At 34.8% G+C, this 18,032-nt stretch overlaps 1 protein-coding gene across 5 annotated transcripts in view; it reads right to left on the bottom strand.

Annotated features, from left to right (window-relative positions):
- The window catches only part of KIAA0825 (KIAA0825 ortholog), a 381,348-nt gene that overhangs the window by 266,546 nt on the left and 96,770 nt on the right, over positions 1 to 18,032 (bottom strand). For 4 of the 5 annotated variants that reach the window (XM_072791247.1, XM_072791230.1, XM_072791240.1 and 1 more), the window contains 2 exons: positions 12,220 to 12,381; positions 1,672 to 1,766 (listed from right to left, as the gene is read on the bottom strand). In XM_072791247.1, coding sequence (XP_072647348.1) covers positions 1,672 to 1,766; positions 12,220 to 12,381 — 257 coding nt within the window. Of the gene's footprint in view, positions 1 to 1,671; positions 1,767 to 11,809; positions 11,943 to 12,219; positions 12,382 to 18,032 lie in introns of those variants that run through there. The other variant, XM_072791261.1, reaches the window with a different exon arrangement.

Here is an 18,032-nt window from a genome sequence, read left to right as displayed (position 1 = left end):
CCTGGGATCAAGCCCCACATCGGGCTCCTTGCTGGATGGTCAGCCTGCTTCTCCCTCTCCAATGCTTGTGCTCTCTTGCTCTTTCCCTCTCTCAAGTAAATAAATAGAAATCTTAAAAAAAAAATACAAAAAACACAGCACATTAGCAGCTTCTCTTAAAAAACAAAATAAAACTGGGATCCCTGGTGGTGCAGCGGTTTAGCGCCTGCCTTTGGCCCAGGGCACGATCCTGGAGACCCGGGATTGAATCCCACGTCGGGCTCTTGGTGCATGGAGCCTGCTTCTCCCTCTGCCTGTGTCTCTGCGCCCCTCTCTCTCTCTCTCTCTGTGTGACTATCATAAATAAATAAAAATTAAAAAAAATAAAACAAACAAACAAAACAAAACTGAAAACTACTACTCAAATCAACTCCTAGAAGTTAACAGTTAACTCCTAGAAGTAAACAGCTAGAAGGCTGTTTTCATGCAATACTATTTGCTTACTTCTATTTTCCCCATCTGATGTTTGGCTTCACACATATTCCGGTTAGAATAGAGAACACTTACTAGTTGATCGAAGAAGAAAGAGGAAATAGTGCGGCTTTCTGTTCTGTGAATACCTGTTGATTACCCTTCTCCCATTACCGAAAGCTAATTTCTTAATACCTACTTTGATTTTCAGTTAAAGCATAATATATAACTTTCCACTTTCCTTATAATTTCCCCTTCTTTCTAAATTGAAGCTCTGGGATTCCCTCCCCCCCACCCCCTTTTTAAATATTTACCTGTTATCTCAGTCAAGATCCATTCAGAAATCAGAAACCACACTAGGCATTTCAAAAAGAGGAATTTTAATGTAGGGTATTTGTTACTAAAGTGATGGAGTTTTGAGGAGCCAAATGTGAGATAGAAGCAAGACAGGTATTAACACAGCAGGGAGCTACTTCTAAGGGTTGGAGGAACAAAGAAAAGGGACTGTATATGGGAGTGTAGTTCCTGGGGCCATCAGTCTAAGTTAAAGGGAAGGCAGACCCAACAGGTGAAACTGGAACCAGGAAAGGAAGGGACCATGCGCTGAGAGCAAGGTCTGTACAGTAGATGAAAGAGTCACAGCAACTACTAGAGATGGTTCCTAAAGAGAGAGGGGAAGAAATACTCTGGTTTCTCTCTATCCACCCTCCAGTCCTCCATTAATACCTTCTACTGGCCAAACCTTGCCAGAATCCAGAAAACAAGGAAGCCTGGAAGGCATAGTTCTCTAGAATACAAAACAGAGCAAGGGAGGAGTAGCAATGGATCTAGAACAAACAGGCCCAGACTGGGCACACTAAAGTGAGACCAGTTCAAACTATTCCTTCCTCTTTCCTTTCTAATTTCCAGCTTCTCACTTTCGACAGTTTTCATAGCCCAAATTCTCAAAGTGTAGACCATGAACTGGGATAAGATGAAGGTTTCTTCACTTCCAGCTCCCTACTTCTTCCACGGAACAGACAGTGCTAGAGAACAACTAACTTCAATTTTCGTCAAGACTTATAAGCTAATTCTCAACCAGGATTTTTTTTTTTTTTTTTTAGTGGCAAAGGACAAACCCCAAGACATTTTGACTCATAATGGATTCACAGACATATGATGCTATTATATACGAGTTAAAAAAAAAAACAACACACTAGTTTTTTTTTTTTCTTCATTCACCTCTTTTACTGGTAGCAATTGCTCTGAAAGGACTCTGGTTTCATTTGTTCTAGGTTTCTCTATAATAACTTCTTGATTGGATGGATCTGAAATTCCTAGGCAAGAGAAAAGAAAACACATAAACATACATTAAGAAAAACAAATCATACCAAATGGAATTAATAGTCATGTTAAAATTATGAAGAAAAGCTCTATCCCTAGTACACACATACACACACACACACACACACACACACACACATCAAGATGCAGAGAATATTGTCAACAAGATGTAGGATGATGTCACTATCACTATTACCATACCTATAGGATCAACCTATATAGAGCCCCCTTCCATACATACAACTAAATGAAATTTATAAACATATTTGATATACATGCATATACAATCTGTAAAATGTAGATCCCTCTGTCATTAATTCATTTTCATGTTGATAACATAGGGTAAAAGTACAAAGTAAATTAATTTCCTTGTTCATTTAAAAATTTAATTTCTGGGGCAGCCCGGGTGGCTCAGCGGTTTAGTGCTGCCTTCAGTCCAGGGCTTGATCCTGGAGACCTGGGATCGAGTCCCACATCAGGCTCCCTGCATGGAGTAGGCTTCTCCCTCTGCCTGTGTCTCTACCTCTCTCTCTGTGTGTCTCTCATGAATAAATAAATAAAACCTTTAAAAAAATTTAAATTCTGAATTTAAGGATGGTTCATTTAAGAGATGGTGGTATTCATTAACACATAAATATTTCTTTTCTTAAAATGAAGAACAAAATTACATGGGTTAATATCAGCACATCAGGAAAAATTACACTAATAATAAGTATATCAATAATCCATTGGCAAAACACAAACACTGGGATAAGAAATAATCTTTAGCTCTTAAAATGGAAATATTTTCTCACCTTTCGTCTTTTAGAATTAAGGAAGTCTTTTTCAGGGGAAAAAAAAACCACAGCTACAAAAACCTAATAAAAAAATATGCCAAAAAGAAGTCTTTCCAGGGACGCCTGGGTGGCTCAGCCGATGAGCGTCTGCCTTCAGTTCAGGGTGTGATCCCAGGATCCGGGATCGAGTCCCACAGCGGGCTCCTCTCCTGGAGCCTGCTTCTCCCTCTGCCTATGTCTCTGCCTCTCTCTCTCTCTCTCTCATGAATAAATAAATAAAATCTTATTTAAAAAAGAAGAGATCTTTCCACTTTTCCAGTAAGGTTCTATTAATTATAGTTTAATTTGAAATGAATAAGTTAGCATTTCTTTTGTTTTTGCTTAGACTTGATATATGATGATGAATTATAAACTCTGATGCATTTTTAAATTTTTATTTATTTATTTTTAAAGATTTTATTTATTTATGCATGAGAAACACAGAGAGAGAGAGGCAGAGACATAGGCAGAGGGAGAAGCAGGCTCCACACAGGGAGCCTGATGTGGGACTTGATCCTGGGACTCCGGGATCATGCCCTGAGCCAAAGACAGACATTCAACCGCTGAGCCACCCAGGTGTCCCTGATGCATTTTTTAAAAAATTTAACGTCTTAAGAATTGGCTTCTGTTTGTGTCCTGAGCAAATAAATTTCAAAATCTTACTGATTCTTATCAGTAGAACTTGTTACTGATATAATCATCTGGAAGATGTGTGGGTTTTTGTTTTTTGTTTTTTCTAAATATGGTTCTATGAGCATAATCATGAGTGATTCCTCAGTAGTACAATTTTAAAAATATTCTCTAGACAGGTAAGTATGGAAATTTTTTTTTTTTTTAAAGATTTTTTATTTATTTATTCATGATAGTCACAGAGAGAGAGAGAGAGGCAGCGACACAGGCAGAGGGAGAAGCAGGCTCCATGCACCGGGAGCCCGACGTGGGATTCGATCCCGGGTCTCCAGGATCGCGCCCTGGGCCAAAGGCAGGCGCCAAACCGCTGCGCCACCCAGGGATCCCTAAGTATGGAAATTTTAATAGAGTTTATATATTGTGAGGAAAAGTTTTTCTCAACTCCAGTGTTACTTAATCATTTTGGATTTGTTAACACTCCTGAGAACTTGATTAAAGTGTTAGACTACTCCATCCCAAATGCTCAAGATGATTGCATGATAGGTGTGCACACATACATACACCCTCACACGCTACTGGGGATTCCTAGGCCTTCTTGTACCGAGCATTCATGAGCCCCAAGGGCCAATGGACTGTAGTTTAGGGATCCTGCTTCATTTCTCAATATTCACCACAACATAGAGAGGGCTTTAGATCAGTGTTATACCATTAACCTAAAATGGCTTCTCTATGGCTTGCACTTCACTATGTCTTTTTAAAAAAAATTTTTTAAATTTTTAAAAAAAATGATACTATAAATAATTAATTCTTTTTTAAGATTTTATTTATTCATTCATGAGAGACAGAGAGAGAGAGAGAAAGAGAGAGAGGCAGAGACACAGGCAGAGGGAGAAGCAGGCTCCATGCAGGGAGCCTGATGTGGGACTCGATCCCGGAACTCCAGGATCATGCCCTGGGCCGCAGGCAGGCACCAAACTGCTGAGCCACCCAGGGATCCCAGGGATCCTTCTAAATAATTAATTTTAATACTGAAATAAAATCCAGATTAATGAAAGACTTTTAAATAGGGACACCTATTAAGATCCGGAATCGAGTCCCACATTGGGGTTCCCTGCATGGAGCCTGCTTCTCCCTTTACCCATGTCTCTGCCTCTCTCTCTCTGTGTCTCATGAATAAATAAAATCTTTAAAAAAAAGAAAGGTTTTTAAATTTTTTTTAATTTTTATTTATTTATGATACACCAAGAGATAGAGAGAGAGAGAGAGAGAGAGAGAGAGAGAGAGTTTCCATATACTCCCTCTCTCTCTGCTGAATCAGTTCCCCTGTTGTTAACATCTTACATTGGTAAGGGCTGTGTGTGTGTGTGTGTGTGTATTTAAAGTAGGTTCTATGTCCGGCATGAAGCCCACTGTGGGGCTTGAACTCATGACTCTGACTGAGATCAAGACTAAGCTGATATCAAGAGTCAGACACTTAACAACAGAGCCACCCAGATGCCCTAGGGTGACATGTTTTTTACATATGAGAAACTAATATTGATTATATTTAACAAAAGCTCATAGTTTACATTAGGATTCATTCTATTTTTTTTTTATTAAGTTTCTATTTTAATTCCAGTATAGTTAATATACAGTGTTATATTAGTTTCAGGTGTATAAATATAGCAACCCAACAATTCCATACATCATTCAGCACTCATCAGAACAAATGCCCCTTTTTTTAAAAAATATTTTATTTATTTATTCATTAAGACACACAGAGAGAGAGAGACACACAGACACAGGCAGAGGAAGAAGCAGGGCCCATGAAGGGAGCCTGATGTGGGATTCGATCCTGAGTCTCCAGGATCACACCCTGGGCTGAAGGAGGTGCTAAACTGCTGAGCCACCCGGGCTGCCCCAAATGCCCTCCTTGATCCCCATCACCTCTTTCACCCATTCTCCCTTGCCCCACCTCCCCCTGGTAACCATCAATTTGTTCTCTAATAGTTAAGAGTCTGTTTCTTGGTTTGTCTCTTTCTTTTTCTTTTGCTTGTTTAAATTCCACATCAATAAAATCATATGGTATTGGTCTTTCTCTCACTGACTTACTTCAGTTGACCTTATACTCTAGCTCCAACCATGTCATTGCAAGTGGAAAGACTTCATTCTTTTTTATGGCTGAATAATATTCCATCATATATCTCACACCTTCATTATCCATTCATTAATCAGTGGACACTTGGGCTGTTTCCATAATTTGGCTATTGTAGATAAACATAGGGCTGAATTAATGTTTTTTTGTTTTTTTTGTTTTTTTGTTTTTTGTATTTTTTGGGTAAATCCTCAATAGTGTGATTACTGGATCATATGTTAATTCTATTTTTAACTTTTCGAGAAACCTGCATACTATCTTCCACAGTGGCTGCACCGGTTTGCATTCCCAACAATGGTGCACAAGGCTTCCTTTTTCTCCACATCCTCACCAATGCTTGCTGTTTCTTGTGTTGTTGATTTTAGCTGTTCTGACAGGTGTGAGATGATATTACAGCTTTGATTTGCATTTCTCTGATGATGAGTGATGTTGAGCATCTTTCCATGTGTTTGTTGGCCATCCGGATGTCTTCTGTGGAGAAATGTCTGTTAATGTCTTGTGTCCATTTTTTAATTGGATTATTTGGTTTTGGGGTGTTGAGTTTGAGAAGTTCTTTATATTTTGGATACTCTTTATTTGATATGCTATTTGTAAATATCTTCTCCTATTCTTTAGGTTGCCTTTTAGTTTTGTTGATTGTTTCCTTCACTGTGCATAAGTTTTAATTTTGATGTAGTCCCAATAGTTTATTTTTGCTTTTATTTCCCTTGCCTCAGGAAGACAGATCTAGAAAGATATTGCTAGAGCTGACCTCAGAGAAATTATTGCCTATCCTCTCTTCTAGAATTTTTATGGTTTCAGGTCTCACATTTAGATCTTTAATTCATTTTGAAATTAAGGATTCATTCTTTGTGTTATTCATTCTATGGGTTTCACCTAGTGCATAATGCTATGTATCTACCATTACTGTAACATATGGAATGATTTCACTGCTCTAGAAATCTCCTGTGCTCCATCTATTCACCTCTTTCCCCCTTTTCCCTTCCCTTGGCAACTATTGGTCATTTTTATTGTCTGTATACTTTTGCTTTTTCCAGAATGTCATTTAATTGGAATTATACAATATAGATAGTCTTTTTAGATTGGCCTCTTTCATCTAGCAGTGTGAATGTAATATTCCTCCATGTATTTTTGTGGCTTGATACCTGATTTATTTTTATCACTGAATAATATTTCATTGTCTGGATGCACCATAATTTAACTGTTCACCGCTGAAGGACATCTTGGTTGCTTCCAAGTTTTTTCAGCAATTATGAATAAAGCTCCTATAAACATTAATGTGTTGGTTTTTATATGAACATAAGTTTTCAACTCATTTGTGTAAATATCTGGGAGTGTGATTACTAGATCATATACGACAGTGTTTAGCTTGTAGGATACAATGAAATCATTTTCTAAAGAGGCTATACTATTTTACATTCCTATCAGTAATGAGTGAGAGTTCCTGTTGCTTCACATCCTTGTAAGAATTTAGTGTTGTTAGTGTTTCAGATTTTAGCCATTATAACAAGTGTGTAGTGATATCTCTTTGTTTTGCTTTGCATTCCTCTGATGACACATGACATTGAGCATCTTTTCATATGCTTATTTGCCATCTGTATATCTTCTTTGGTAAGGACTCTGTTTAGATCTTTTGTTCATTTTTAATTGAGTTTTTGTTGTTGTTTTCTTGTTGAATTTTAAGTGTTCTTTGCATATTTTGGATATAAGCCCTTTATCAGATATGTGTTTTGCAAATATTTTTCTGTCTATGGCTTGTCTTTTCATTTTCTTAACTACTATACGTTTTCACTTGGCAATTTCACTTTAGAAATTTACTGTCCAGATATGCATGTGCACATTTAAGACAAAGTTCAAGGAAATTTGCTGTATCATAATTTGTGGTAGCAAATATAGAGAAAAACAGAACCCTAAATGCTCATCAATGAGTAACTGGTTAATTACAGTACACATATCATTGGAGAGTTACTCACCTATTTGAAAGAATGAAGTCTTTCTATATAACTGTTAATAAAAAAGAAGCTCTGCATAGTATGACAAGATTTCATGTTATTTTAACTTGGGGATATATACAAAATAGTTGTCTCTGGAAAGGAAAACTAGAAAACTAGAGTGGAAAAAGACTTAATTTTCACAATATATTCTTTTGTCTTATTAAAAGTCTTACTTTAATGTATCAACTACTATTCAAAACAAATTTTAAAGAAGGAAGTAATAAAGATCAAATAGTTAATGACATTATAGGACCACGTTTAGATTCTTAATGTCACTTTACTTTTCTACAGAGAACTCATAAAACTAGCTAATGTAAAAAGATATTTGGGGCACCTGGGTGGCTCAGTCAGTTAAGTGTCTGCCTTCAGCTCAGGTCATGATCTCAGGGTCCTGGGATCGAGCCCCACATCAAGCTCCCTGCTCAGTGAGGAGTCTGCTTCTCTCTCTCTGACCCTTCTCCCTGCTTGTGCTCTCTCTCTCTCTCTCTCTCTCTGGGTGTCTCAAATAAATAAATAAAATCTTAAAAAAAAAAGATATTTAACTCTAGAAAAATAACACTAGTTCAAGGTACAAGCTCTGCAGATTTATTTCTGGAAATAACTATCTGCCATTATGCAGCTATAGTTTGAGACTTATAAAAAAAAGTTAATTATCTTATATTTATCATTTCACTTCCAAATACATTATGCTTATTCACTCAAAGTAGCATGCTTTGATGTTATGCGAACCATTTGTCTATTTTCAAGATGAATAAGAAAAAAAGATAAGCTTCTCAAGACTTCTTTTGCCGGCAAGCAATTCCATATAATATTGAAAATGAATTATCAAGCAGTTATGATAACTTTTAGAATACAATCTTTCCCCAGAAAGTTAAAAAAAAATTGAAAACATAATCCTATGTAAAGAGCAAAAGGGATCATTTTAAGGTAGTAAGATTGATTCTAGACTAATAAATACCTTGTGGTTTTAATGAATTAAGGCATTTTTGTGTTTGTTTAGAACTCAAAATGGTCAATATCAAAATTTGGCATTGTCAAACTTTACGAGCTCTGTGAACGTGTGATAAATTATTTTATCTAAATATATATTGAAAACTCTATATACTTTGCATTCCCTAGAGAAGTAGCTCATTTTTGGCTCATCACTATAAAACATACTTATTTGTATGCAGTCAACACTGGTTTCCTTAAGAGTATGCCCAGATTAAGGACCTCAGTAGAGTGCAGAGGGTCACAGGAATGCCAGCTGCTAAATAGTCTCCCCCTAAAGAGTTCACTGTGGTTCATTTTACATTTCTGGTTAGTTTCCACACTGTCGCTTTCTTTCATAGAGAGTAGAGGTTGGCAGTACTTCCCTGTGACATCCACTTTCACACCCAAATTGGTCTTCATAGGCTCCCATTGTGTGCACTACAAAGCAACTTGCCTTGTTGGCAGCTCTAAGTGGGAACTACAAGTCTTTCTTTTCTTCACTGTTCTTTTCTGGCTCACAAGCAACCTCCCACCAAAAGCTGAATCTGTGGAAGAGACTACATCCAAGAGATAATACTATGAAAAAGTATGAAGAGAAGCCCAGGTGGCCACCTTGCAAATTTCCAATGTGGAAGCCTTCGACCTCTCTGCCCAAGAAACAGCTAAAGTCCTAGTGTAATGAGCTTTACAAACCCTAGGAGCCTCTTTACCTTAACTACATACGCCTCCCTAATACAATCCCTTAACCATCTAGCTAAGGAACTCTTAGAAGCCATTTGACCCCTCTTAAGACCCCCTAAGAGTACAAACAATCTTTCAGAAGATCTGAAATCTTTGATTCTTCTGAGACAAACCCTAAGTGTTCTTCTTACATCCAATTGAAGCAGCCATTGCTCTTTGTCATTGCTGGGGCTAAAGAAAAATGAGGGCCAAGAAACCTCCTGGTTTAGATAAATCTCAGATGCCACCTTTGGAAAATTTGAGGAATTGCCCAAAGAACAACTTTATTCCAAAGGAGCATTAGAAGTGCCCCATAAATCAAATCTGAGCCCACTCCAGAAGATATGATCACCTAAAAGAAATACCGTAAGGTACCATTATAGTCAAATAATGTCCTATCATTTGCTGAAATGACCAAAATAGAAAACTATCAAGTCATGACCCAAAAAAAAAAAAAAAGGAAATATATATATAATAATAAATATTTCTCTCTAAAAATACTTCTATGTCTCTACAAAATCTATTGCATCATATTCAAATTACTAAGAGCACTGCCAATTTAGCTAAATTGACAATATAGTGGTAAACATCAAAGTAAAAAGTAAAATATTTAATTATCTTTATATTTTCTCTATGTGATGTTAAGCCCCTGGATATTTTTAAAACATCTGGACAATAAGAAAAAAAAAAAGCCCTCATTTTCATCGCATTGTTTTGGTTACATGGACATAGTAGGCAACTCTTTCCAAGATCTTTATTAGCAAAATATGCTCCAATTAAAAGAAACACACAGGAAACCAAATGACTTGATCTTTTTCCCCCCTTATTCCCTCCCACACAAGATTTCCAAGCAAAACATTAACTATCAGGTAACTTAAGATGCATTTGGTTTCTTTAATCATCTGTTTCAAGGAATCTTTTCCTTCCTGATTTAAGAAACCGATGCTTTTGATAAGAATTGATTAAGTTTTTCTTGACGATTTCCCTCATAATCATTCTTTTCAAGAAGCCATTTATATAAAGTTATGTCACATTAAGTCAATCTTAGCTTTGTTATAAGAAATATGAATTTCAACAATGAGGAAACATATATCATATGGGGATGGTCTAGTACTTAAGACATTCTTACACCTGTCTTTTAAAATTCCTTTCACATACTTTGTTCAAAGACCCACAAGCATGCTTCTATAATACATTCTTATTAATGGATTTGAAGTTACTTTTATCTGCCATGCTGCTTATATAATAACAAATTTGGGTAAGGTAGACTGTTGTAGCATAATTATATATTTTCTCTGTTGATTTTATTCAATAATGGTAACCATTTCCCTCAAATATATAGCATTTGCAAATCACGAGATTGCTCAATTTTAATCTAAATAAGTCTTCTTTTTCCGAAATTGGTAATATCAAACCTTTGCTTCAATTGTTTGCCATTTGAGTTTTGTATCTTTATAATACTTTTCTAATACAATTATAATTTTGAATTAATGCTTCCCTTTAAAGGAATAAAGTTATTAGAATTTACCTAATTTCTCTAGATCCTGGTCTAGGACCAAAACAGTATGAGTCCCAAGAGGTAAGAGTCTAGATGTGTTGGGAGTCTGCTCTGTTTCTTGATCTACACTTCAGAAAAGATCTGCTAGAGATGTGGATGTGAGATGCAAAGTCTTAGCCAGGCATTATAGATGAGTAGCAACACCAAGTGTCAACTGCTTGAGGCACCAAGATGTCAATCAAAAATTAGCATGTCATATTGATCTACTAGATCTTTCTTCGACCCAGTCAGTTTAATATATAGGACCCTCTAGGGTTCCTATTATCTCCTAATTAAATCTATTTTTCCATTCTGTCTTCTAATTTTCATATTTTCTGTCTTATATTTATATTATTTTCCTACTGGACTTTTGTCAGCTTTAGAAACCTGAAATCCACCTCAATTTTTCTTCAAATTCTCTCCAAAATTGAAAAAATGATCTACTTTATAATTTTACAGTGCTACTAAAACTTAATCTGACACAGAGAAGGGCGGTAAGCCATGCCTAATATAAAAGAAACTTCAACCCTATAACGTTTCCGACATTATTTACCCAGGCAAAATAAACACAAAAGTAAACATATTAAAATAAATGTAATTCCTTACTATGAAACTGGGTTTTGAAATTTTCTGATTGATTGTTAATCATTTGGTTCCCTCACTTTGTTTTGCAAATGCAGCCACCAACTATATTTATTGTCCTTAAAATGATACATGGTATCATGTAAAAGAGAACTTTCTGATATAGATGAAAATATTTGTAAGTAGAGATATGAACATATTTTAACTATTATGCCTTTGAATTTCACCTCTAATGTTAGAAATATTATTTTAACATACATGGCATAGGTTTCGTCAAAAGGATTTTGCTAAGACTAAAAACAATAGGGATGCCTAGGTGGCTTAGAGGGTACAAAGAATTCTTTGGAATTCTGCGATCCAGTCCCACATTGGTCTCTCTGCAAGGAGCCTGCTTCTGCCTCTGCCTATGACTCTGTCTTCTCTCTGTGCCTCTCATGAATAAATAAATAAAATCTTTACTAAAAAAAAAGACTAAAAACTGTATAAAATTAGAATTACTTTTATAACAGCTCACCTTTATTGTGACCTACTAGACGTTCTTTTAAATACATACACTAAATCATTTAATTCTCACATACATAACATATTGAAATTTGAAGCATATAACAGTAAAAGAAAACAAAGAGAAAGTTAGTTTAGTCCTACACCATTATTTTGAAGATGAGAAAATGGAGTCTAAGAAAGCTTAAATATTTCGCCCAAGGTCACTTGGCTGCTACTAGCAGAAGAGGAGCTACTAGATCATCCAGTATGCTTATTTTTTCCATAAGCCAGGCTGCGTTTCTCTGAATATAAAAAAAAAAAAAATTTAATTTGATTTCATCTAAAGATCATTATTCAGAATTGTATTACAATGCTTTGTCAATTACAATTATAGAATTTGCCACATATATAAGATAGAAATGTAATTTTATGGTGTGTATTACATTTAACATTTATTTAAATAATTCATGTAAAGAATTCTATCATGCATTTTTTTTTCAAGTAATGGTACAGATTCAGCAGCAAGAAGTGAAAACAGAGAGAATAGATTTACAAATTTAAACAAAAAAATCATGTTACCTGAAATATTTCTGGGTGTCCTCAGTAATACAAATATTTCTTCCAATAATTCTTCAACATTTTTTTCCAGCTCCAAGAAAGATTTTATGAGTTGCGATAAGAATTTGAGTTTATCTAAGGAGAGGAAAAAGTTTCTTCTTTTCTGTGGGCATTCGGGAGTAACTGTGGAAAGAGATCAATATTATCATATTTGTACATTTTACTTGTTTTCTCAGTAAATATTGAAACAATCTATGTGATTCCATAAGCCATCAAAACTAATAAAATCAACAATTAAACCAAATTTGTTTTTTAAGAAATGCATATAAATCTCCTACGTGTCTTTTCTTTTGGGAAGCTGGAGAGAAACATTCTGTTTGATGCAAATATGCCAATTAAATAATTATATTGATTCTCAGAGTTATAAATAGGAATGTGATTTGTTTGTAAAATCATATCTTATATAGTTCTGTTCTTTAAAAAGTCTGGCATGACTTGAATCTAGTCATGAGGAAACATCAGGTAAACCCAAATTGACAGAAATTCTACACAATAGCTGGTCTGTACTCTAAAAGTACGCAAAACACAAAGACCAGGAAACGTTTTAGCCAAAAGGAGTCTAAAAGACGTGATAACTAAAGTTAACATGATTGGTATTTTACTTTATTTGATTATAAAGAACATTATTGGGTTAATTTGGTGAAATTTGAGTAAGGTCTACAATCTAATGCTCTTATTTCATGATTATTAATTTTCTTTCTTTTAAAAAAAATTTTTTTTTAAGATTTTATTTATTTATTCATGAGAGACACAGAGAGAAAGAAGCAGAGACATGGCCAGAGGGAGAAGCAGGCTCCATGCAGGGAGCCAGATGTGAGACTCAATCCCGGATCCTGGGATCACATCCTGAGCCAAAGGCAGAAGCTCAACCACTGAGCCACCCAGGTGTCCCTGATTATTAATTTTCTGATATGGATAACTATACTGTGGTTATGAAACAGAATGGTCTTGTTTTTAAGAAATACACACTGAAGTATATAAGGACAAATATACGTAATCTATTCTCAAGGGAAAACATGGTTTTCAGAGAAAGTGGATGCAAATGTGGAAGCGTGCTAAAATATTAACATTTGAGGAATCTGAGTATTTTTTGTAAGTCTGAAATTAAAATAAAAATTTAACTTAAAAGAAAAAATGAAGAGACAAAGGATATGACTTTTTAAGACCTTAGAAGCATTCCTCTGATAGCATTAAAAAGAAGTAACTTAGTTGTTCAATCTAGACTACATAACTCATGAAATCATGGTTAAAAATAACTTCGGTCTAAATAATTGTCATATCAATTTCTTTCATAAGAACAAACCAACTTAAAATAAATAAAGGTTGATTTTTTCTCTTTTATAATTAATGCTGTTTTCTCTTATAATTAAATCACACCACCACTTGAATATAGAAAAATACCTCTAATATATCTAAAATATCTCTAAAAATACTCTAAGCATATAGAAATTAAACTGCCCTCCCCAAATGGCACTTGGGACCAAGTTTTCAAGGATTTAAAGAATTCTTCCTTTGTTATTGTCACTTCTTAAAACATGTATTTAAGAACTATCTTGAGGCTTAAAGACAAATGTGAAAATTTGTAAACTCTTCTAAAGAAAGTGTAAAGTGCATTTGGTAAGAAAATACTGAGAATGCCAATTAAAAATAACGTAAGGTCTGGTGATTCCAAGTGAAAAAACATTGCCTTCATCATATGGATTTAAAAGGTAGGTTCCAAAAGCAAACCAATTTAATGGGTGATTCACTTCACTCACTCAAACTTTTAAATGCTGGCATCAGACTTTTAACCATAGGATAGAGGTTTTTACTGAGGGTAAAAAATGTCATGGTACCTTTGCAGATGATTTGAGAGAGACCTGTCAGCCAATTTAAACTGGAATTTAGTCCTGTTCTTAAAGAGCAAAGCAAGGCACACACACACACACCCATGAGTACCTACAAAAACTATTTCATCTCTAAATTGATGTTAGACCCACATACATTAAAGTCTATCTCTAAACAGCCCTGCTCACACCCATCATTCTTCCACAGGCGTGCTAGAGAACACAAACATGTACAATCAGCCTCTAAGATTTTGCCATGAAAATCATGATCCAAAAATGAAAGAAAAGAGAATAAATATATTGTGAATCATTTAGCTGTTGCTCGATTCTCATTTTGCTTGTTTGATTTCTTTTAAGCTTTGTTCATATGGTTGGAGGGACTGATTTAGCTTTCTAAATCTTAACCATGTCCCTTTGGAACTAAACTATTTATAAGCAACACTTTCAAGACTTTAAGAATTCTTCCTCATTCTTTAATAGTTAGCTAGAAATTAAGAAGGTTTCGTGCAGCTCTATTTTAATTAGAAGTACTGTATTTATAAAGTAAACAAAGAAGTACCCCTAGTCCCAAAAAATCTTTAAGAGTCAAAACACTATAACCTGAGTGCTACTTGTTTAAAAATTATATAGGGTCTGAGGATTCTATATGAAGAGGTCTTACCTTCATGATCTGGATTTAGAAAAATCTTGTATTCCAGAAGTTAAACTTTAGTGAATGGTAAATCTATTTCCATTCAATGCATCTTTTATAACTTAATAATGAAAGAGGACAGAATAATATGTATGACCTAAATCTAATCATTTTTGTTCCAAAGAAGCAATGATTATGGTAGTGGTCCATTAATTAGCAGTCCTTATTTCCTATTACTATTAGCTCAGTGTTCTCCCAAGGGCTACTGTGAAGGTTCTTAATTTATGGAAAAATAATTCTGTGATAAATTCATTTTGTGAAGGTCCAATTAAAGCAAAATTAAACACAAAGGATGAATAGCATAGCTCAAACTTGTCTTATTTTCCCCACAGTATCTCATAGGACTAGAGTTCTAATCATCACATCTTAGGTCATAATTTCTATTTGCCTATACATACCTATTTTTCTGTTCCTTAGACTCTTCACTGTCAACCAAATTAGGAAAGGATTTCCCCTGTACATTTATTTTCACTCAATTAATCTTTCTTTCCTTCTTCTTTCACCATTCTGTTTGTTCCTCCCCTCCAACTCACCTTCCTAGAAAACCTTATCTGGATACAGTCTATTCACTTTCCCCTTAAACTAATCTGGCCTTTCTCTGTTCTTTCTTAAACACTATGCAAGTGTCTTCCTTCAGGAAATTTTGGACATACAGGCTTATACACAGGCAACTATGTTTAGCTGGTCACCAATCATTGGCATAAAATATGTGAAATAATGATTTTCACTCTATTACGGGATGAGCTCTATGGTTCTTAGAAAATACGAAATTCTCCTAAATCCTAATAATATTATAGATAAAAGTTAAATTGGCATTTTAGGGTAAGATTTTTTTTTTTTAATTTATTTATAATAGTCACAGAGAGAGAAGGAGAGAGAGGCAGAGACATAGGCAGAGGGAGAAGCAGGCTCCATGCACCGGGAGCCTGACGTGGGATTCGATCCTGAGTCTCCAGGATCGCGCCCGGGCCAAAGGCAGGCGCTAAACCGCTGCGCCACCCAGGGATCCCAGGGTAAGATTTTAATTTACCATCAACTAACAAAGAATAAGTCCATGTTGAGGGTATTTTTTTACTCCCCTATGTTATTTTAATAAAAATTTTTCTAAAATATAATATAAAATTCCTTGCTTTCTTAGTGTTTAGAACATAACTTAAAGTTTTCTTCATGACAGAGCTATGATAAAAGTTACTTTTTATGTGCTGCACTGAAAAATGAATGTCTGTCCTCATCAAAAGGCATATCCCAAACTTCATTTGAAAAGGATTCTATGATCAAATAGGTTTAGGAATCACTACATACTAAATGCTACTTAAAGTGGCTCACAATGCAAATTAGAATATTAAACACTGTAATTTTATAATAATGTAAATTAAAAAGAAAACAATGTTTCTCAAACTTTTTTGATCAATGAACACCAGTTTACCAACAAATCTATTAACTTTTGGGATTTTTCTCAAACAGCAATGCCGTTGAGGGCACACTGCTCTAGACCACAGCACTCCTTGAGAACTGTCTACCCTGTAGTCTTTCCTCCCATTTTAGATCTCTAGTGGAGGGTTCTTGTTGCTATTTGACTGATTTTACCAGTGTATGCTTTCACTTGTAAACTATGCTCCTGACAGCATCATAGTATTCTGCAGACCTCTTTGAGAAACTAATCAAAGCCTCCTAAATCCCTATAATTAACCCTCTCGTTGAAAAACAACAAAAAGCTACTACAAAAACACAGTTTCAGGGATAAACAGAACTATGCGAAGTCCACTGTGGCTCTCATAGGGCTCTGTGGTCCAGGAACTCCTGATTTGTTAAAAATGCTTAACCCTTGGCCATCACCAAGTGCCTTTTAAGCAAGTGCCCCAACTCAGTTTTCTGCCCATTGGAGTTTGAGACCACTGCCTGAGGGGGCCATGAATTCTAGCTAAAAATTTTTATGGCAGAAAATTACTCTCTAGGCATCAGAAAATCTGGGGATTTTGGTCTTAGCAAGTCAACCAAAGAGGTGCTATTATGTAAAACATCAGTAACTTAAAAAAGAAATGTTCCGTTTTTTTTCTGATTCCTGATTTTTAAAAAATTCTGGAGGGAATATGGAACAATTGTAGGAAATTTCTAAGAGCATATCCTACACATTTGCCCAGGCAAAAGAACTGCTCCTAGGAAAACACTCAAAGAAAAGTTGTAGTTTTATAGGTTCTTTCATCACAAATGTGAAAAGATTTCCATGAGGCCAGAGATTATTTCCAGTGTATTCACCACAGTTTGTCAAGAATACAGTATAATTTCTTACACGGAGTGGACACTATAAAAAAAAAAAAAAACTGGTTAAAGAAATAAATATATAAAATACCACAGGTCCTAGGAATATCTAGGTTTGACTTAGAACAATGAAAGATTTTATACCTATTCCTGAAATGCATTTTCAAAACAATAAATATAGATCTAAGCCTGGGAATAAAGAAACAAATATATATTTAAATAAATACAGTATTATATAACACTCTTTTCAGTATTTAGTTAGACAAAGAAATTTGGAGATTATTTCTAAAATAGAAAATGTGTGCAAAAAATATAAAATCAATGATAAGCTAGGAACTTGATAGAGCATATCGATACAAATGACTCTAAAATAGATTTTTTGTGTGTGTTTTAAAAAAATTTACAGCATACTTCGGGTAACATTATGTGTCAACTACATTCAAGTTTTTTAAAAAAGAGTATACTTTAGAAAAATATTGTATGATGAAATAAGTCACAGATATTCATAGAACTATTGTTCTAAAATTAAATGAAACCCTTTCTCTTCTCTCTCCAAATATATGTGTATATATAGATATATCTCATAATATACATCCATATGGATGTATCACTCATAAAGAATATAGACTATAGACTCTACACTGAAAGGTGTTTTGCATCTCATGACTAATAGTCATAATATTAATTCCATTCTCTTGTAGCAAAATTAGGGACATTGAAAATAAATCTTGAGGGACATTAGGGCTCCTCGCATTTGATCCACAACAAAGCAGTATTTGGAGTAATTATCAAAGTCCAGCTAAATCAGACAAACCATAAAAGTACAGGTAGTTGCTGAAAGCACACGTATTAGTTTTCAGAACCATTAGCAACAGAATTCTTGTTAATAATAGCATTAAGATACAGGAGAAAATGAGAAGCTCGAAAATCAGATAATCTGAAGCTGGTGGATCAGTATAATAGGATAAAAGAAACACATTTCAGTTTTCCCAAGAAAA

This window comes from Canis lupus, chromosome 2 (assembly GCF_048164855.1).
Source record: "Canis lupus baileyi chromosome 2, mCanLup2.hap1, whole genome shotgun sequence".
In the NCBI taxonomy this organism is placed as follows: domain Eukaryota; kingdom Metazoa; phylum Chordata; class Mammalia; order Carnivora; family Canidae; genus Canis; species Canis lupus.
This window is presented reverse-complemented; position numbering and strand designations above follow the sequence as displayed.